General features: G+C 40.1%; 1 protein-coding gene across 4 annotated transcripts in view; it reads right to left on the reverse strand.

Moving 5' to 3' along the window:
* Positions 1-532: 532 nt before the first annotated feature.
* LRP2 (LDL receptor related protein 2) overlaps positions 533-21,649 on the reverse strand; it is a 181,170-nt gene continuing 160,053 nt past the window's right edge. Inside the window, exons 72-79 of one of the 4 annotated variants that reach the window (XM_073305750.1) lie at positions 17,107-17,197; positions 16,474-16,541; positions 16,211-16,328; positions 12,485-12,614; positions 8,036-8,146; positions 7,268-7,375; positions 3,831-3,902; positions 533-2,071 (exon numbers count right to left, since the gene is read on the reverse strand). In XM_073305750.1, the coding sequence (XP_073161851.1) occupies positions 1,910-2,071; positions 3,831-3,902; positions 7,268-7,375; positions 8,036-8,146; positions 12,485-12,614; positions 16,211-16,328; positions 16,474-16,541; positions 17,107-17,197 (860 nt within the window). In that variant the 3' untranslated portion in view covers positions 533-1,909. Of the gene's footprint in view, positions 2,072-3,830; positions 3,903-7,267; positions 7,376-8,035; positions 8,147-12,484; positions 12,615-16,210; positions 16,332-16,473; positions 16,542-17,106; positions 17,198-21,649 lie in introns of those variants that run through there. The other 3 variants (XM_073305749.1, XM_073305752.1, XM_073305751.1) reach the window with 3 other exon arrangements.

Genomic DNA, 21,649 nt, shown 5'->3' on the forward strand with positions numbered 1-21,649 from the left:
ATAGTGTTAGCAGCATGATAGCGTAGGCATTAATTTGCATGTATTTTGTCCAGAGAGGTCTACAATTACTAGTATGATATGCATGTTGGAGCATACAAGCTGAAGTTTGGCCTTCTGTGATTTACTGGGATTGGAGAGCTGTACAGCCAGAGCATAGGCCTGGAAACCAGAAACTTTTCACCTCTAATCCCAGTATTGACATCAACTCCTTCTATGGCTTCCAACCAGTCAGTCTCTTTGCCCGTTTCACAATCTGTAACTGTGAATAATAGTTTCCTACTTTACAGGAATATTGTGAGTATTAATATGTTAAATGGGAATGATTTTCATCTCATGCTTTACCAAGGTATAACTGACTTCAGTAGAATTCTGATTTACCCCTCATTGTGTAACTAGGCTCAAATGTTTGGAAAGTACTAAGTACTTTTATTAGTGTTCTCTAAAGCACTGCTTTTTTTCAGACTGTACTGAAAAATCCAGATTATGACAGATTTGTATGGTACATTAGACTCAATAATTTGTGGATTAAGAATATGATAAAATAACACATTTATTAGATTTATTCAGCAGCATCATTTTCCAGTTATCTTTTCTAATCAAAATACATTTCAAAGTCATTACAACAAGCATTCTAAATAGGGATAGCATATATTTTGAGAACTCAGGCATAAAACAATCAAACAGCGGAAGTCTCATTGATTATAAATTGAGGAACCTGCAGTTATATGAGTAACTAGCCAGGAATGCTAAATAACAGAATAGAGTATACGTTCTTGCAGTGGTGCTCAGACTTTCCTTAACCAGTTCATGTTATGGAAACTAAACTGGCTAATTAGTGGAAAAGCTAGCAACATGTACAGTATATTCTGATAGAACATTATGGAAATAACCGGATGACCTACAAATATTGCATCAGTAGAAACTGTTTCCCTTTCTATTAATGTCCACCTCAGGAAATAAATAGTCAATAAAAATTAAATTTTTCACATGAAAAAAGCTGGTTCATTTTTAAATTAACCAGCATCTTTTGTACTTTGCTAGCTACTTCATTTAACACTACAAACGACTTCCAGAGACTCCAGCCAAGAACAGAATTATTCCATTGATGATCAGGAGAAAATCTCATTAAATTAAGTATGAAATTACTGCCTGGTACTAAAATTTAAATATATCAAATCTTCCTATGTATGCTGTTAATGGGATTTTTTAATTGGAACCTAGAGGGAAAATACATGTCTTATGGATCTTGGGAGGAATTATTTGATTTCAACCAGACAAAATATTGCAAGAACAACATTCTGTGTAGGTAGCTATTCAGCCAAAATACGCTGTACTGAATTTTCCATCTTTTGTTTAATATGAGATATACAGAGAGAGAGAGAGAGGACAGAGAGACCCATTTTTATATACAGTAGTATATTAAATGGGTAGTAGAGATGCACAACGCACCAGTACAAGTTTAAGAAGGTGCTGTTATAAATATATGCTCTAAAAGTTTCTGTAAATCAGTAAACCTCTATATTTACCTTGAGTTTTTTAGTTAGATCATTTATATAATGGATTTATCCCTAAAGATGCAACAACCGATTCAGAACAGATTTCTTTAGCTACATCAACAAACAAGATAATCTTTCAAAAATTTACAAATGTACAATATATTTATAACATTACTTTCAGACAGCTTCAGTGCAAAGATATACATATAGTACACCATGATAACTGTTCATAAAAACAGCAGTTGGCATTTATCAGAACAACAAGGCATAGCTTCAAAAGACGTCTTCAGCTATTGGCTAAACGGCGTATATATTTTTTATAAAGCATTTGAATGTGAACCTTTTTCCTTCTGTTTATAAAAAAATCTACGTGCAAATGGGTATGTCTAACTATTCTCTTACTGATTAACTAGTTATACAACAGAGTCCTCTTTAACAAGATTGGCGGTGTCTTTAAATGTATCCTCTGTTGCTGTATAAGCTAAAGGTGGGTCTCTCTTGAGAATAATCTTAGGAGGCTGTGAAGGAGAGGGGAGAGAGGCATTTTCAGTGTCCCCTTCTTGTTCCTTCTCCATCTGAAACAATCACCATAAAACCCATGGTTTAACATGAACCGTTCACTGTAGGTTTGATTTCAGAATTGCTAAGCATTCATAGCTCCTGTTGAAGTCAATGAAGTAGATGGATACTCAGCCCCTCTGACCACCCGCCCATATATCATTATTTAAACACGGGCTTCACCTCAGCAGGCAAAGCTGAGAAAACAATAAATCACTAAACTAGTCAGGGCTGATCCTGCCAACAATTACTACCACCCGTGGTGTTTAACAATGAGTAATTTTATATGTCCATACACACTCACTACTCTAGATAATTATTGAGGTAACTGGCACTACTTATGAAGTAAGCATTATCTCAGTAGTGTTTGCCGGGCTGGGTCCTTTGCTTTACAAATTCCCACTCTATCTCATACAGTATGAGACAAATAGGGTAAAATTTTCAAAAGCACCTACATGTCTTGGCGCCTAAGTCACATTTTCCAACGTGACTGCGGAGAAGTTACTTTCAATGACACTAAACTCCTACATGCCTAATTTGGGACTTAGGCTCCTAAGTCACTCCGGAGCATTTGAAAATTTTACCCACAGTGTTCAGAGTAACAGCCGTGTTAGTCTGTATTCGCAAAAAGAAAAGGAGTACTTGTGGCACCTTAGAGACTAACCAATTTATTAGAGCATAAGCTTTCGTGAGCTACAGCTCACTTCATCAGATGCATATCGTGGAAACTGCAGCAGACTTTATATATACACAGAGAATATGAAACAATACCTCCTCCCACCCCACTGTCCTGCTGGTAAGCAGGAGGTATTGTTTCATATTCTCTGTGTATATATAAAGTCTGCTGCAGTTTCCACGATATGCATCTGATGAAGTGAGCTGTAGCTCACGAAAGCTTATGCTCTAATAAATTGGTTAGTCTCTAAGGTGCCACAAGTACTTCTTTTCTTTTTACTCACAGTGTGAGACTCTTGATCTGGCCCCTTTGTGCTAGGTAAAAGGGTCCTAAGCGCCAGTGTCCAGCCATGGGAGAATTCCCCTGATGCAGGCACTGTAGAAAACCACTGTAAGGCTGCCTTACAAGAACCCCCTCACAAGCATGCCAAGGGTGGGTTTGAGGATAGAGGGGAGAGCTCAGAGCAGGTCCATAGCTTGCAGCACTTCAGAGATTTTGGGCAGTGATGTGGCTCATAGGGCAGCACCAGGGGGCTATTGTAACTTAGTCTTTGTCTACACTACACTTTTGTCAGTAAAACTTTTGTCATTCAGGGGTGTGAAAAAACACACACTCCTAATGACAAAAGTTTTATTGATGAAAAGTGCCAGTGTAGACAGCACTATGTCGGCAGGAGAAAGCTACTGCCTCTCGTTGGGGATGGATTTATTATGTTGGTAGGAGAGCTCTCTCCTGTCAACAAGGAGCGGCTATACTGCGCACCTTTTAGCGGCATGGCACAGCTGTGTCGCTAAAAGGTGCATAGTGTAGACATAGCCTTAGATAGCCCTGGGGACTTATGCCAGCAGCCTCTTCAGCCCCAGGAACAGCCTAAGGTTGGGAGGGTGTAACTGTGGCTTTAAATCCACCCCAGCCTCTTCTTCCCGTGCTGCATGTGCTGTGCTGTGCCTCTTACTGGTGCAGCCCAGACTCTTATCCATAATCTTTATACTATAAAAACAAACATTAATTCATGCTCCCCACATCATCAGAACCAGCCCCGCTTGTGAGCTAGGTGAAAAGTGCAGGCTGAGAATGAGAGTGATACAATTAAGAGTTACCTCTGCATAGATTGGATTTTCAAAATTAGTACTTAGTTTCAGTTTTCTTTTGAAGAAACTCCACTTTGTTTTCTGAAAGATAAAAATAATAGAACTTTACTAATGAACTCTTTAGCAGAACAGTTTTCTCCCCTTTCATTTGCAAAATGACAATACCAGTGAGGGAGGGTTTTCAATAGCATTTCCTATTGGTTCTATCCATAAGTGATTGTATTCAGGAAACGTTCAACCCATCCCCTTTTATTTAATGTTTTTTTAATTAAGCTCTTTTGATGTAATTTTTTTAAAGCCTATCACAGATTCTAAGTGCTTTGACAATTGTTAAAATGACAACCCATCTGCAAAGGAAGAAACGAAAAATGTTACAACACAGTTAAAGTCTCTAAAAATGTAATTTCTCCTTCAGAGAGTACAGACATTGTTTGTTTGGGGTTTTCTGAAGGCTCATCGGAAAAAAAACATATCAGATGGAACCCACAAATTGTTCCTAAAATGGCCAGTTATACTATTATTCCTGACACAGCCTCTAATCCTTCACCAGTCAACCAGCCTCAGAAGGCAATTCAGAGGATCTTTTCAGTACAGGGAAAATAAACTAGGTTTTCACTACCACCCACTTAATTCTTGTTTAAGTCACCGTATGGGCTAACAGTCATCTCCCTAAATCTACCTTTTAATACTCAGTAATGTCATCCAAATGAACTCATCTTAGACTATTTCCCTTTCACCCCCCTTTTGTTGTTAGCATTATTTGCTTATTTGTAATACAGTAGTAGCTAAAGGCCCCAACTGGAATCAGGGCTCCACTTTTCTAAGCACTTTACAAACAGATGGAAAGAGATAGCCCCAGCCTCAAAGAGCTCATATTTGAAGTACACAAGACAGAAAAAGGGAAGGAGGGGAAACAGAGGTCAGGCAAGTCAGTAGCAGAGCTTAGAATAGAACCCAGTTCTCTTGAGTTCCTGTCCAGCTTCCGATCTAATAGGCCAATTATTGTTATTTTAACTAAAGCAGTATCCACAAGGTAAGACGACAGCAGATAAAATGACAACATTTACTTATAGAGAGTAACACTACATATGGACTCTACGCAAATCAAATGGAAAAGAAAAAACAGGTATGAAATTATAAAATGAGAAATACTATAACGACTGAGCAACACTCAAGTATATACAGGAATACAAATCCCTGTGAGCTCTGCCTGGAAACTGGGGTCCATCCACAAGGAGCAAATTGTAGAATCAGGCCCTAAAAGAATGCTAACCTGTAAACAAGAGCCACATCACTAACGAAAGTAATTCAATAGATTTCTCTTAGCCTCAGTTTCCAGAGAAGTTCCAGGGAACTCAGGCTATCATTCTGCAGCATCAGCATTTACACACACATGCTGTCAACTCAATGGGCAGGATAACTTAGCACCTAAGTTAAACACTCAGCCTTTCAGTCCACTCACCAGATAAGCCTGGGACTTTGCTTCCACCACAAGCAAAACCCTATCCTAACTGCCTTAACGGACCTCCTCTGCCCCTCAAGAAAACTTCAATAGTATGCACTTTGTTATCATTTTGTTAGCAACAGGTGTGCAGCCAGCAAAATATTCTCTGGCGCATGCCCACTGAAATTCATAGTGAACCTCAACTGGTAATTTATGTGAGAGATGAGCTAAAGAGTAGGATAGCCTTTGCTTATATGTATTCTCAGAAATAATAATGTGACTTCCAGGAATCACTTGACTAAGCTAGGTGAGAAGATTCTTTGATGTCCAACACTAAAAATACTCAACAATACTCAAAACAACTGTTCTGTATGCAGCTGATGCATGAAATTGCAATGTTTAATGTTGCCATGGTTATAAGTAGAATATAAAAACATGATTAAACTACACACATGATAAACCTCTTACATTTTCATTACAATGAATCAAATTTCAATTTTAGATTAAAGTGTAGTGTTACTGTCTATGAAAAATTGAACATTTTTATGCAGATGTATTTCAGTAGGGATTTGTTTTTTAATTGTTGAATGTATGAATGTTTGTTAAAAAATATCACTTATCTTGTGAGTGGGAGGGAGCAGATCCTCAGCTGGTATAAGCTGTCATAGTTCCACTATTGTCAACAGAGCTATGGCAATTTACACCAGCTGAGGATCTCCTGTCTCACATTGCAACTTTCATGCTGAGAGAAGGCCTTGAAAAGAGAGGGTTCTCATGGAAACACTGGTAGGCTCTTCACTGCAGAGGTACAAATGCTGCCATTCAAATGCACTGTCAATGTCACAAGCATAGCCAGTGCTGGAGAGAAACAGAGAGAACCCTGTGAAGCCATCTGGGGCTGAAAGAGTCTTAGCAGGAAATAAAACTTGACAAATTTTAGCAGCTGGTTGCTACAACTGTCAAGCATACTCAGTATTCAGAAGTGTTGACATCTGTGCTGCAGAGACAGGGAAGAATAGCAAAAAGGATTATGGGCCATATCTTTTGAGGTACAAATACTTTCTGTGAGGTGCCAAATGCCCTCAACTCCTCTTTAAAGGCTTGTCTAAATGACTGTAAATCAGATTTAAAGGTATATAAGAGTGTCCACACCCAGAGTCATATTGGTTTAACTAAATCAGTGCCCCACCATATCTTTAGTTACACTGGTGCAACTTTGTGGGTAGATCGGGTGCCTAATTAAAAACACACAGCTGGCCCATGCCAACTAATTCGGGCTAAGGGGCTGTTTGAGTGGGGTGTAGACATTCACAATTAGGCTGGAGCCTGGACTCTAGGACCTAGAGCCATTAGAGGGTCCCAGAGCTCAGGCTGAAGCCTGAGCCCGATCATCTACACCACAATTAAGCAACTCCTTAAGCCCCATGAGCCTGAGTCAGCTGGCATGAGCCAGCTGCAGCTTTATAACTGCAGTGTAGACATACCCTAAATCCACATTTAATCCCTGTGGCAGTGCTGTGTTGGAACTGTGCCTGAGTGGAGCAGTTGCATAGCATGATCTCTGCACTTCATGAGGAGGCAAACTCTGCACAGACTGTAAATAGACTAACATGAAGTGGATACTTGAGTTAGACAAGGGAAGAGAACTCTTGCAGAGATGCTTTGACAAAATCCTTGTACAGGAGATGAAGAAGAACTTGTATGCTAGAATAGCAACAGCAGAGGGGATGAACTGCAGCCTTGTTACTGTCATATAAAGCCTGGTTAGTTGGACTTTGTGCAATGAGACGTGTCAATTTCACTCCAGGTCATTATTTTACTCAAAGTGAAAATTATCTTACACATCTTTCCTGCATTAGGTGTGAGAGTTCAATTATCCTAACACTGATCACAAATAAAACAGTGCTCTGAGTCTGCAGCACTGAAGGGTTTTCAAAGACTAAGAACAATACAGCAATGAATTAGCGCTGTTCTAAATTTTTTAAAAGCACCATTGTGTTACCTGTGTTGTTTCTGTGCTTACAGGAGGTTGCTGTGCACTAGCAGATATTGCAGCAGAGTAGACAGGATTTTCAAAACTCTCATTTTCCTCACTATTCGATGCTGTTACCTGTTCATAAAAATAATTTAAAAGGGTAAAGATAAAGCCCTGGAACCATCCAATCTAACCATTTAAACTGAAAGCTCTGTCAAGGCCAACACAAAGCTATAGGGCAGGGATAAAGAGAAATGATCTGAATCTCTCAAAGTTTCATACATGAGACATGTTAGTTTTCTCTTCCAACCTTGGCCCTAAAAATAAACACAGTTTTCTGGAAAGCGGTCAGATCCCCAGCACAGCTGACCATAAAGTTTAAACAGATTTTTGGGACCGTTCAGTATGAAAAATAATGAAATCTCTGGACACAACAAATACATTTGTTAAAATTCAGAAAATACTTAGAACCAAGCCATTTGATAGTAAAATTGAGAATTTTAAATTAATAAGATGGGGGGGGAGGGGTAGCTCAGTGGTTTGAGCACTGGCCTGCTAAACCCAGGGTTGTGAGCTCAATCCTTGAGGGGGCCATTTAGGGATATGGGGCAAAAAAAAATCTGTTGGATGATTTATACAGTTCCTAGTAATGATGAGAAAAAGTTACGACTCACAGACAAAGACTGATATAATAATGAAAAAAGAAATTGGAGAAAGAAAGATCCAGTGCATAGAAGAGGAACAAGGACGTAAGAAGAAGGAAAGAAGAAAAGCAACACTCAATTTCTTTCTTACACATGTCGGCTGAGCTACATTCACTACACTGGCTCCACCTTCTCTAGTTGTATACATTGGATTTTCAAACGTGATTGGCTGCTTCCCTGACTCCACAGCAAAGTTTTCATTCTGTGAAAAAAACCCACAATATAATATACATATAACATAGCCAGCACTTTGTAATCTAATCCGTTAGCTCAAGGAGAAATACATTTTTATTTTTGTAAAGTTATATATGAAACTCAATGTGTAACTTTACCATGCATTATTCCACTCGACTTAATTGTCTATCAGATCACCGAATACATCACATTCAAAGCCTGAACACATAATAATGGCTCATAGTCCATTTCATAGCTAGGCAAAAAAGAAACATTTCAATAATTTCCTCAAAATGTGTTACAAAGAGGAATGATGGCTTCCACAAATCTAGCCTTCAGGAGCAAGGAAATGTCAAAAGAAGCATAATCCCAAAACAGGTGTTTCACTGTAGAGGCTTCAACGTGACATACAAATTAATCATTCGTATCTGAAATACTAAAGAATGGGATCAATTCACATTACCCCATTTGGGAGATTGCTATATTTTTCTGCAGAAGAAACACAAGTTCATCTGCTCATTTAAAAACCTATAAATTATGTCAGAAATACACCATTCCTGCAGAGCATAATATAAGCTACTTCACACATACTGTGCCAGACCTGAGCAGTGGCTGCGGTGCTCTGGGTAGATGTATAAAGATGCTGCCAGAAACAGCGTTTAGTGTTTGGCGGACTGAGCTCTGGGCTAGTCCCTTGGGGCAGATTAGAGCAACATGAAGGCCTTTCTAAAGGACACTGGCTACCGATGACCCCAAGAAATTGCTCTGGTTTGCCAAGTATGGCTGGGGGATAGGTTTGCCCTGACAGCCCCTTTTCCCTCCAGGTCACAATTCCTTGCCAGCAGCCAGGAGGGCGAGGGTGGGACAGCAATCACTATGGCAACTCTCAAGCACCTGAGGATTTCCCCTGCACTTGAGGATTTCCCCTGGAGAATTCTCATGGATCCAGTCTGAATGGTTTCAAAGTCTTGCAGCATCTTGATACGTGACTTTCTGTTTCAGATTTAGCTAGCCACAACACTATCTGGCTATGTCTTCACTTCAAATTTAACTCAGGGTGTTGGCACTTGCATTAGCTGCCTCCAGGGAGAGTGGCCACACTGAAATAACAGTCGAACTGCTGTGTCCACACTGGCACTGAGCTCGCTTATGTGTGGTTTTTTCTGCAACAGTAAGCTGAACTGCTTTATGAGTTCTTTCCCAGTGAATTGTGAGAGAGCCTGTCTGTCCTTTCTGGGCACATGGGGGGATTGTGGGAAAGCACTGGAGGACTTGCAGTACTTGAGTGGTTCTAACCTGCGTTCACGTGACAGAGGGACTACGTCAGCAGCTAACAGCAGCTAGTTATACTCTGTGTTGGAGTGGACCAACCCCACACTGGGCCTGCAGGTAAATGAGAGCCTGTGGGCACAATCAGCCTCACATGCGCTACACCTGCAGTGAGTGTCAAACCTGGACGGAGAAGTTAAATGAGTTGAACCTGGCTCAGTTAGGGCCTGACTAGGAATGAGAGCAAATCTCTGGCTCTCACTCAATGAGAGAAGCCTGGTTAGAGTTAGGGAGCTGAGTGGGACAGCTAGCAGACAGGGAACCCCTGAAGGAAGGTACAGCTGCAACAGGGAGCCCAAGGGAGCTGGGAAGCAGCAGCAGGAAGTGAGCCCACCCAAGATTCTGCATGCTGGTGGAGGGGCCCGCAGGGAGCAATTCATAGTTTTATCATGTAAGACTTGAAAAACAGTGCTATTTTCAGACACGGCGATACATCAGCCTGGATAAAATCTGACATGTCCAAAAACTGATAGAAACATCCAGGATTTGCACAGACTTCCAGCAGCAGTGAATTTCACAAGTTTACAATCCGATGCAGAAAGTCATTTTTCCTGTGACTGGTTCTGAATATTATGTCTGAAGTCTCAGTTATGTATAATATTACTGGGGGGCGGAAAGCGGGACCCCTTGTAACTTGCACATTTTGACTTGTTCCATGAGATGCCTGAGTACACAAAGACCTTTGCAGGGAAATCTAGTAATATCTGTAGAATTAAAGGACTAAAGTGCCCATTCATTCCCTGATGATATGCTGAAGTATTTCCAGAGTGATTAATTTAATTTCTACCACATAAATCTTGAGAAAAGTATATTATCTCAAAGAACAGTCTTTGCTTTCACTTCTTTCACTACAGGGACAAACCATCCCAATGAGTCGAAAGAATAGTAAATATGGCAGGCGACCAGCTTGGCTTAATGGTGAAATCCTAGCGGATCTTAAACATAAAAAAGAAGCTCACAAGAAGTGGAAGGTTGGACATATGACCAGGGAAGAGTATAAAAATATTGCTCGGGCATGTAGGAATGATATCAGGAGGGCCAAATCGCACCTGGAGCTGCAGCTAGCAAGAGATGTCAAGAGTAACAAGAAGGGTTTCTTCAGGTATGTTGGCAACAAGAAGAAAGCCAAGGAAAGTGTGGGCCCCTTACTGAATGAGGGAGGCAACCTAGTGACAGAGGATGTGGAAAAAGCTAATGTGCTCAATGCTTTTTTTGCCTCTGTCTTCACTAACAAGGACAGCTCCCAGACTGCTGCGCTGGGCATCACAACATGGGGAGTAGATGGCCAGCCCTCTGTGGAGAAAGAGGTGGTTAGGGACTATTTAGAAAAGCTGGACGTGCACAAGTCCATGGGGCCGGACGAGTTGCATCCGAGAGTGCTAAAGGAATTGGCGGCTGTGATTGCAGAGCCATTGGCCATTATCTTTGAAAACTCGTGGCGAACCGGGGAAGTCCCGGATGACTGGAAAAAAGCTAATGTAGTGCCAATCTTTAAAAAAGGGAAGAAGGAGGATCCTGGGAACTAAAGGCCAGTCAGCCTCACCTCAGTCCCCGGAAAAATCATGGAGCAGGTCCTCAAGGAATCAATCCTGAAGCACTTACATGAGAGGAAAGTGATCAGGAACAGTCAGCATGGATTCACCAAGGGAAGGTCATGCCTGACTAATCTAATCGCCTTCTATGATGAGATTACTGGTTCTGTGGATGAAGGGAAAGCAGTGGATGTATTGTTTCTTGACTTTAGCAAAGCTTTTGACACGGTCTCCCACAGTATTCTTGTCAGCAAGTTAAAGAAGTATGGGCTGGATGAATGCACTATAAGGTGGGTAGAAAGTTGGCTAGATTGTTGGGCTCAACGGGTAGTGATCAATGGCTCCATGTCTAGTTGGCAGTCGGTGTCAAGTGGAGTGCCCCGGGGTCGGTCCTGGGGCCGGTTTTGTTCAATATCTTCATAAATGATCTGGAGGATGGTGTGGATTGCACTCTCAGCAAATTTGCGGATGATACTAAACTGGGAGGAGTGGTAGATATGCTGGAGGGCAGGGATAGTGTTACAGGGGGACCTAGACAAATTGGAGGATTGGGCCAAAAGAAATCTGATGAGGTTCAATAAGGATAAGTGCAGGGTCCTGCACTTAGGACGGAAGAACCCAATGCACAGCTACAGACTAGGGACCGAATGGCTAGGCAGCAGTTCTGCGGAAAAGGACCTAGGGATGACAGTGGACGAGAAGCTGGATATGAGTTAGCAGTGTGCCCTTGTTGCCAAGAAGGCCAATGGCATTTTGGGATGTATAAGTAGGGGCATAGCGAGCAGATCGAGGGACGTGATCGTTCCCCTCTATTCGACATTGGTGAGGCCTCATCTGGAGTACTGTGTCCAGTTTTGGGCCCCACACTACAAGAAGGATGTGGATAAATTGGAGAGAGTCCAGCGAAGGGCAACAAAAATGATTAGGGGTCTGGAACACATGACTTATGAGGAGAGGCTGAGGGAGCTGGGATTGTTTAGTCTGCAGAAGAGAAGATAAAGGGGGGATTTGATAGCTGCTTTCAACTACCTAAGAGGTGGTTCCAGAGAGGATGGTTCTAGACTATTCTCAGTGGTAGAAGAGGACAGGACAAAGAGTAATGGTCTCAAGTTGCAGTGTGGGAGGTTTAGGTTGGATATTAGGAAAAACTTTTTCACTAGGAGGGTGGTGAAACACTGGAATGCGTTACCTAGGGAGGTGGTAGAATCTCCTTCCTTAGAAGTTTTTAAGGTCAGGCTTGACAAAGCCCTGGCTGGGATGATTTAATTGGGGATTGGTCCTGCTTTGAGCAGGCGGTTGGACTAGATGACCTCCTGAGGTCCCTTCCAACCCTGATATTCTATGATTCTATGATTCTTTAGAATAACCTAATTCAATATTCACTTCTTTGTTTATAGCGCATTTATCACCTCATTGTCTTTCTGTATAAAATTCTTCCATGTGGCACACAAAACAGTTACAAAACAAGGGAAAATGTTAAAGATGATTTTGGAATTGAGCCATACCATCTGCATTGCTCTGTCTATAGTAGAATCAGCTCCGAAGCCAGACACACCGATGTCCATACTCACATCTGCTCCAGATCGGAAGGTCACCCCATTGCCATTTTCAGTGGACTTTACAAGACTGCTTAAGCTTCAAAAATAAAAAATCAATTATTTGGACAGTAACCTTTTAAATCAAATGTTCTGTGTGATTGTTGCTAGGAAACTTGAAACATTCTCTCTATAGGCCAACTCCAGAAGGCTTACTTACTCTTCACTTCAGCGAACCTCTCATTGAATACAATGGCAGTTCTGGCCGAATAAGGAGTAAGAACCTCATGGTTTAGTTATATACAAGATATACTGAGTCATTAAAAAAAAAAAGGTATGCTGGTTACAGTTTGGTTAGTCTTATCTTCAATTTTGTTTTCCTGACAAATTCATAAATTCATTGTCTTTTTAAAACATTTTACTATTCAATAGTATAATTCTTATTAAAACCTTAGGGTTAGATTTCCACAGGGCAAAAGCCCAAAGCATACACAAAAATGTCATTATAATTGTATATCAAACTGGAGGATAAAATTTCAAGAATTGTGTGTATATATTAGTTGTCTATGCATACAAATAACCATTTAGATTCCTCATGGGTATTTTCATGTAAATGCCTAATTTGCACATGCTATTGGGATAACTGCAGGTGCAATTTAGGCTTGCAATTGTATGAGCAATGTTAGAAATTGGGTGAGAGGAAGAGTATAAGTTCTAAGTAATATGAACTGTGGCCTTACACATGAAGATATTAGCAGTGGTCAAAACCAGGACCTTCAGCAACTAAAACAGAGGCCTTAACTGTAGAGTTAACTCAGGTTATCTATACTCAAGTTACTTCTCTCGAGTTAACCTGGCTTCAGTGAAAGTACCCACACTGCTAAATAACATTAAAGTTGCTCAGTCCACACTGACACTGACCTCACTCATGCGTGGAGATAAGACTTCTGGGGGCATATCACATGGTTCTTTGTATGTAAGTAAGTTGAGCTGCGCTATAAATTCTTTCCCAATGAACTGTGGGATAGCTTGTCTGTCCTTTCAAGGTGGAAGGTATTGGAGGACTGGCAGCACTGGAATGGAGCCAGCCTAGGTCCATATTTCAGAGTGGTTGTGTTAATTTCTACTTTGAGCTTTAGACTATAACCTCTGATGGGCTAGTCATTTCAAGTTAAAAGCACCACCATGCTCCAAATAAGGATTTTTGTGTGTGGACTGGATTCAAGTTAGGAGCAACACTCAAGTTATAATTCAAGTACACTTTACAGCGAAGACAAGCCCTACGTGTTGAGCTAAAAGAGAATTCCTTTAGATGTCTGTAGCAGGCTTTTATAGTTGTTGGAACTGCCAGCAGAACACACGACCACACGCACTGAGACAGTGCATTACATAGGGAGAGCCTATTAGGAGGAGTTGAACAATGACAGACTTTAGTGCTAAGTCATACTCATTGAAAAAGATTTTAAAATGAGAACCAGTAGTTAGAGGAATGAGATTTAGAACTCTATTTCAGTGGACCCCATTTTCATAGAAATTGACACTAGTCAAAATCAGGTAAGTGTTTTAAAACTTTCACTTAGTATCTGGTGACGCAATGACCATTTCCATGAAACAATGCAGAAACAGAATATTACTGTCAGCATCCAACAGTTAAAACTCTAACACTTTTTCTCTCAGGGCTGTTCTACAACAGTTTTTGCACCCATTTAGCTGTATCAGCTCAGAAACCAATATAATTAAGTTAGTGTGATCACTAGTGTGGATGCAGTTATAACAGACACAGAAGTGTGTATATGGGGGTTGCTTGTTTTGGCATACCAATATAAACACTTTTTTATGAGTATAACTAGGTCCGGGTCCACATTACAAGTCGCACTGACTTAATTATAATGGTTTGGAACCCACTATAGTTCCATTGGTTCATACACTGTACAGTATATCTATATACTGTAGTCTATACAGTGTGTAGACTAGCACCCAGCCACAAATTTGTGTGCGCGCACACACACATGCACAAGTTTGATCTGCAGCTGAAACTGTCATTTCTCACCCATGTACTTCTGTCATAAATATAAAGGGAAGGGTAAACCCCTTTGAAATCCCTCCTGGCCAGGGGAAAGCTCCTCTCACCTGTAAAGGGTTAAGAAGCTAAAGGTAACCTCGCTGGCACCTGACCAAAATGACCAATGAGGAGACAAGATACTTTCAAAAGCTGGGAGGAGGGAGAGAAACAAAGGTCTGTCTGTCTGTCTGTAGTCTTCTTTGTCGGGGATAGACCAGGAATGGAGTCTTAGAACTTTTAGTAAGTAATCTAGCTAGGTATGTGTTAGATTATGATTTCTTTAAATGGCTGAGAAAAGAATTGTGCTGAATAGAATAACTATTTCTGTCTGTGTATCTTTTTTGTAACTTAAGGCTTTGCCTAGAGGGGGTTCTCTATGTTTTTGAATCTAATTACCCTGTAAGATATCTACCATCCTGATTTTACAGGGGGGATTTCTATTTACTTCTATTTTTATTAAAAGTCTTCTTGTAAGAAACTGAATGCTTTTTCATTGTTCTCAGATCCAAGGGTTTGGGTCTGTGGTCACCTATGCAGACTGGTGAGGCTTTTTATCCAACATTTCCCAGGAAAGGGGGGGTGCAAGTGTTGGGAGGATTGTTCATTGTTCTTAAGATCCAAGGGTCTGGGTCTGTAGTCACCTAGGCAAATTGGTGAGGCTTTTTACCAAACCTTGTCCAGGAAGTGGGGTGCAAGGTTTTGGGAAGTATTTTGGGGGGAAGGACGCGTCCAAACAGCTCTTCCCCAGTAACCAGTATTAGTTTGGTGGTGGTAGCGGCCAATCCAAGGACGACGGGTGGAATATTTTGTACCTTGGGGAAGTTTTGACCTAAGCTGGTAAAGATAAGCTTAGGAGGTTTTTCATGCAGGTCCCCACATCTGTACCCTGGAGTTCAGAGTGGGGGAGGAACCTTGACAACTTCAAGAACCAATTTTAAGTTTGAAAGGAAAAAGGAGTAAATGTTTTAAATAAAATAGATATTTTGAAAGAAATGTTTAAAAACCTGCTTGTGCTCTGAGCCCCTTCTTTTTAGAAGTATTTTCTTCATCTCCCTTCTTTCACTTTAAAATGTCAAACTTTTTAAAAAAATGATAATTCATGAAGTTGAGTTTCACTGAATTGCTGTGCTTCTCACATGGCCAGTGATCTGACAGAGGTCTCCTGCCTCACAGAAACATGAAACATGTGGGTATTTGGCATAGCATTCCTTGCAGGTGAGTACAACATTACAGAAGAGCTCATCCTTCTAATGGTTAAAGAGTTCCTGTATCTAACTTGCCTGAGTTGTAGTCTTATAACCTTTGATAAAGTAATGAAAATAAACATATTTAGCCATCCCTCTGAACTGAATACCCAGTCTAAAAAGCATGTTGTATTTATTTATGTGAAAACTAATTGGGGCCCAGAGTAGTGTGACAATATGGTAATCTTTGTTGTCAGGTATGACCAGCTTTGTTATTAACTGGCAGCAGAAATCTTTAGGAATTGCTTTAACCCTGCACTTCCCTTGTGTCAGTAAAACTATTATATAGTGGACATATCATATCCTTAAGAAACATTCAGTCACAAATGTAAACAAATGTAAACATCTGATATACAGACTCTAAACAACAACCTGTCTTGTGAAACATACCTTGGTAGTTTGGGAAGTGCTGGTAAGAGGGAGCCTGTCCGTCTGTAGTTAAAGAACCCTCCAACTGCCAATGCTCCAATTATTATTATTAGAATGACTGTCAACAACACTGCTACTGCTGCTACGAGAGATAGAAGAGTAAGTAAATATTAAAACAAGCATACCTTAAAAGTTAAAAAGAGCCTGTCAGAAGTATAAGGTTGACCTTAAACTGACACATGACTTAGCTCAGTCACCAAGTTTAATATATACTTGAAGCTTACTTGTTCCAGGAGGCACTCCCTTTGACAATCCTATTTCACAATAATTTCCCGTGTAGCCATCAGAACACCTGTGAATATAAAGGAGATAGTTTGACCGTCTGTCTTTTATTAAGTTTAGCGGGTAAGCTTTATTATTATATTTTGTAATGTTTACAGACAGGCAGTAGAGTTCAACTCACTTCATAGTAATTATATGTTTCACTGACTGTAAAAATAATATATCTATTATCTGCTTAGAAATAGACATACAGTAATGCTGAGTCAGAAACTAGAGTAATTAAAATCTGGAGATTTGGTTTCCATGGAGCATTGGCGGCACCTACTGGCTCATACCTCTGTGCATTTACAGTTGTTTTCCCCCTTCACCAAATTTGCCTTTATTTTATAGCTTGTACTAGAGAACTCTTTGTGGTTTGCTTTTTTTTCCTTTCCAAACCTTTTAGTTTCAAACTACTTATTTGCTAATGTTTTATGGTCATGTGCATTTTTCCTACCATTGCTACAAATATGCTATTATCAATGTGTTAAATCTTCTGTTAATGCCTCATTGTAACTGCATTTTTGAAGAACTGAACCCTAGTGTGATGCTAAACCAGCAAACTCTGACCTACGACCACTACAACATTGACTTACTTGCATTTGGGAAGATCATTTTCATCAATATAGCATGTTCCTCCATACATACACCTACATGCTGGTGGCATTGTTGGAGGGGATTCAATGGCTGCAGAAATGGAAAGCCATGCATGTGTTAATAAGCCATACTCAGCAAAGCATATGCTACCATGCAATTTTTTTAAATTTACTTTTAGGGCCAAATTTCAATCAGGCTTGTAATTTTGTGCATGCAATCACCCAAACTGAGTGTGTGCTAACATTTGCAAATTCAAACTCAGATGCAATTTTTTGAAAATATTGCTCTTAATGCCAGGGACATAGGTTACTATATTTACTGTTCTGCCAAAATACCATTTTTAATCCTGGTAAAACTTCTGTTCTTGCATAATAAGGGGTTATTCAGTAAAAATGGTTCAGCAGCATCAGGAAGGGTGTAGGTTTCAACATTTTTTCTTGCATATAAAATGAAGAAATGTAAATGAAAATTGATGGACACTGCAGTGTATGCTTCTAACACTGGAAAGTGGAAAGTGATGGACACAGCAAAGTCAGGTCAAGCAAATCTCCTGTTCCCTGCCTGCAGGGCTCAAAATTCAGAATGCAACATTATCCTACCTCATCTGTCCCAAACTCCTCTTTAAGCCAGCTGGCAGATTCAGTCCCATAGGGATGGGCATTAAGTGATTTGTCCAGAAATGATGCATTTATTTTTGGAGAGAATGAGGGCAATAGTGGATGGAAACTTGCTTTTAAACAGGAGGAGGGAACCTCTGATGTGCCCCAATTAGGAAAATGACAAAGGGGGAGAAATCCCAAATCCGAGGAGTCTCCATTTATTATCTACATTGTGCTCTGTCAGCACAAAGCAGCTCAAGCTCCACATTATTCAGCACTGGAGCCCATTAAACGTCATCTTGTGCTTCAGTCACTCTTCAGGTATCACCTGAGGCTGCAACATTGTCTGACTTGGACCAAAGACACATCCATATAATATTGGATTGGTACGTTTTTTTAAGAGAAACCCACATTCTTCTGAGTAGCAGCCGTGTTAGTCTGTATTCCCAAAAAGAAAAGGAGTACTAGTGGCACCTTAGAGACTAACCAATTTATTTGAGCATAAACTTTCGTGAGCTACAGCTCACTTCATCAGAATGCATCCGATAAAATGAGCTGTAGCTCACGAAAGCTTATGCTCAAATAAATTGGTTAGTCTCTAAGGTGCCACTAGTACTCCTTTTCTTTTTCCACATTCTTCTGATGTTTTGATATTGAACCTAATGAAGATCTTCAAAAAGAGAGTAAGTTTCTTTAAAGTATAATTTTACTGGCCCTAATTCGAATTTCGGGAAATCTACACACTAAAAAGCATGGTACAAATATTATGGAAAAGGTCTGAATCCTCTATGCTTTTATAGTCTATAAATGAAAGATGCATTTTGGCTCTCTCTTCCTTACACTTACAACCTAGATATACTAGATGGGCTATAAAAGTTTTAACTACTTTTCAGTCAGAAGTAGTCCATTCCTGAAACCTTTATGCAAGCAAAACTCCTATTCATGTCAATGGTAATTTAGCTTATATAGGGATCCCTGATTTGGGGCTAAGGTCTCTCCTGCCAATTAAAGGCCTTAATTTGGGAAAATGATAAAAAAACAAGCAAAACTATATCTGACAGATATGACAATTAATTGGGTAAGCCCCACTGTGTAGTTAGGTATTACATAAAAGCTTAAAGCAAAGTTACCATATTGGGCCCTGTGACTCAATTTTCTGTTCCTGTTTGAAAAATACCTTTTGTTGTACAATTATTTTTTTCCAAAACAAAATCTTCACCTGGCTACAGAGTAGCAGCCGTGTTAGTCTGTATTTGCAAAAAGAAAAGGAGTACTTGCGGCACCTTAGAGACTAACAAATTTATTTGAGCATAAGCTTTCATGAGCTACAGCTCACTTCATCAGATGCATTCAGTGGAAAATACAGTGGGGAGATTTATATGCATAGAGAACATGAAACAATGGGTGTTACCATACAGACTGTAATGAGAGTGATCACTTAAGGTGAGCTATTACCAGCAGGAGAGCGGGGGGGGGGGGGGGAACGGGGACACATTTTGCACATTTTGTAGTGATAATCAGACGTTCTTGTCAACTGTTGGAAATGGCTCACCTTGATTATCACTACAAAAGGTCCCCCCTCCCCCGCTCTTTTGCTGGTAATAAATGTGTTAGTCTCTAAGGTGCCACAAGTACTCCTTTTCTTTTTGAAAATCTTCACCTGTTTTTCTTCGTCTCTGACCAGATTATTTAAAGCAGTTTAATTAAGGGGAACAAATGTAAGCGCTATGAGCAATAAACAGAAAATCACTGTCATAAAATGTAGCTAAAGCAATTTGCAAGGCTTTAATTTTGCAATTTGCAAACTTGTGCTAGATACTAATGAGATGCAGTGGTAAACTAAAACATCTCCTTGACCTGCCTGGAGATGATCCAATACTTAATGCTTAAATAGTATCTTGTGACAATAATAGGTCAAAGTACCATAAAGTATTGAGTAAATGTAAATCAGAGGTGGCACTATCTTTGTGGAGTAGCTTGTGAAATTGTCTATCGCTGACCTCCAAAAAGACTAATGCAATTCACAGCAGACAGATTAACTCTTCTTCTATCTTGCCACTTCCCTATTTGAGGTTGGCAACTTTTGTAGCCTTCTTCCAAAACTCATGACTGTATACCTGGCTATCAGGCAAATTGGTCTCTCTAAGCTCCACCGATATCCAGTCCATGAACTGGGTCTTTTGCCTCCCCTTTCATCATCTTCTGTCCTCAATTACTGCAAGGGTTTAGCCAATGTAACTCTTGGGTCTCTGCTGGGCATGTCCATACCAACATAGACTAGCTCCCTCAACTTGTCATCAATTGGGGCAACTCTCATTAGGACCTTCTCAATCTCATTTAGCTGACTATCACAGAGCATCCAGCCATTTGACCATTTTAACATCTTCATTTCCATAGAGCAGAGGATACTGATTTCTTTTCTCATGGCTGGCCAAGTCTCCGTTTCATACATTGGGATGGATGAAATTACAATGCATTCTACCTTTTAACCTTATTAGCATCTTTTTTTTCACAGATAACTGGTGCCAGCTCCCACCATTTGCAGGAAGCAGCTTTGGTACAATGCTGGGCATGACTCAGGAGGGTACCATTGCCAGCAATCATTGACCTAGGTATTTAAATTCTTTCACTCTTCTAAGCTCTCTGCCTGTAATATCCTTCATGGTGGGTCCTCCTCCCTCTGCTATCATAGCCTCAGTCTTACCAATTTTCATTCTTAATCCTGCAGATGGATTAACTATAGAGAAGTAGCCTAGATTTAGTTTCACAAGGACCACTTTGTTATAGTTATTGCCCATCAAGATGGAAATAAGATTAGGATATGTTTGGCTCATCTTTTGTACTTTTTGTTGTGATAAGGTGCTATCAACCAAACTAAGCCAGAACCCAGACTCCCTGGGTGCACAAAGAAGAGAACACCTGGAACCTCAGTTAACAGCTAAGTAAAATGGCAGCCCTCACGCTCACAAAGTGCAAGGCCTTTTCCTGGGTATTGCCCCCATCTTATCTATTGAGGGTGGAGAGAGGTGGGAGCTTGCTCATGGGCCCCATACCTCTCTCTACCGCTTTGGGTGCGTGCTCAAGGAAGGCACAGCAACTGTGCTTCCCAGGTGCTCCTGATAGCACTGTGTGGATGCTTATATTTAACAAGTTTGAATGATAAGCCAATTACTTGTAAATGATCTCTGGATGTATTTTGAGCATTGTGTCTTCTCTCACCTGTATTGTATAAAACTGTTTACTGATCACACAAAAGAAAAATGTACAGAACTGTAATTATAATTTGCATTTTGTCAAACACTGATTCATTTTCCTATGTTTCTAAGGTTCCATTTCCACTAATGTATATGCACTAATGTATACACACAAATGGTTTATAACAGAATAAAAGAATCTGGTTGCTCATGGATTAAACTTGTAGCGTAGCTGATGCCAATCATATCCGTTAGCCAGGCCAAAATCCTGGATTGACCAAGGCTTTTAGCCCAATTATGGAGTGTTTTTTAGAGCTGGGTGGGAACTGGATTTTCTGTTTCATGCAAAATTCCACGATTTCAAATTTGTTCCATTCCAAAACGGAATGAAACAAAAAATTCAGTTACCCACAGAATGAAATTTTTTTAATTTAAAAAGATTTGTTTGGGGTTGATCTAAATGTTTTGATAAAATTGAAATGTTTTGTTCCCATTTTGATGTTTAAAAAGATTATATAATATTATATCATATTTTTTTAAATTGAAACAGCAATTTTGAAACAGAAAATCAAAATGTTCTATTCTGAAAAGGCCAAAAGACTTTCCGAGAAACATTTTGCTTTCAACAAATTAGCATTTTCCTACGAAGAATGTTCCACTGGAAAATTTCCTCCCAGCTCTAGTGGGTTAGGTTACACTCCATCTGTATCCATGTTGTAACTTGGTCCCCTGGCTATCGCTGTAACGTA

The sequence above is a fragment of the Lepidochelys kempii genome, chromosome 11, assembly GCF_965140265.1.
Source record: "Lepidochelys kempii isolate rLepKem1 chromosome 11, rLepKem1.hap2, whole genome shotgun sequence".
In the NCBI taxonomy this organism is placed as follows: Eukaryota; Metazoa; Chordata; order Testudines; family Cheloniidae; genus Lepidochelys; species Lepidochelys kempii.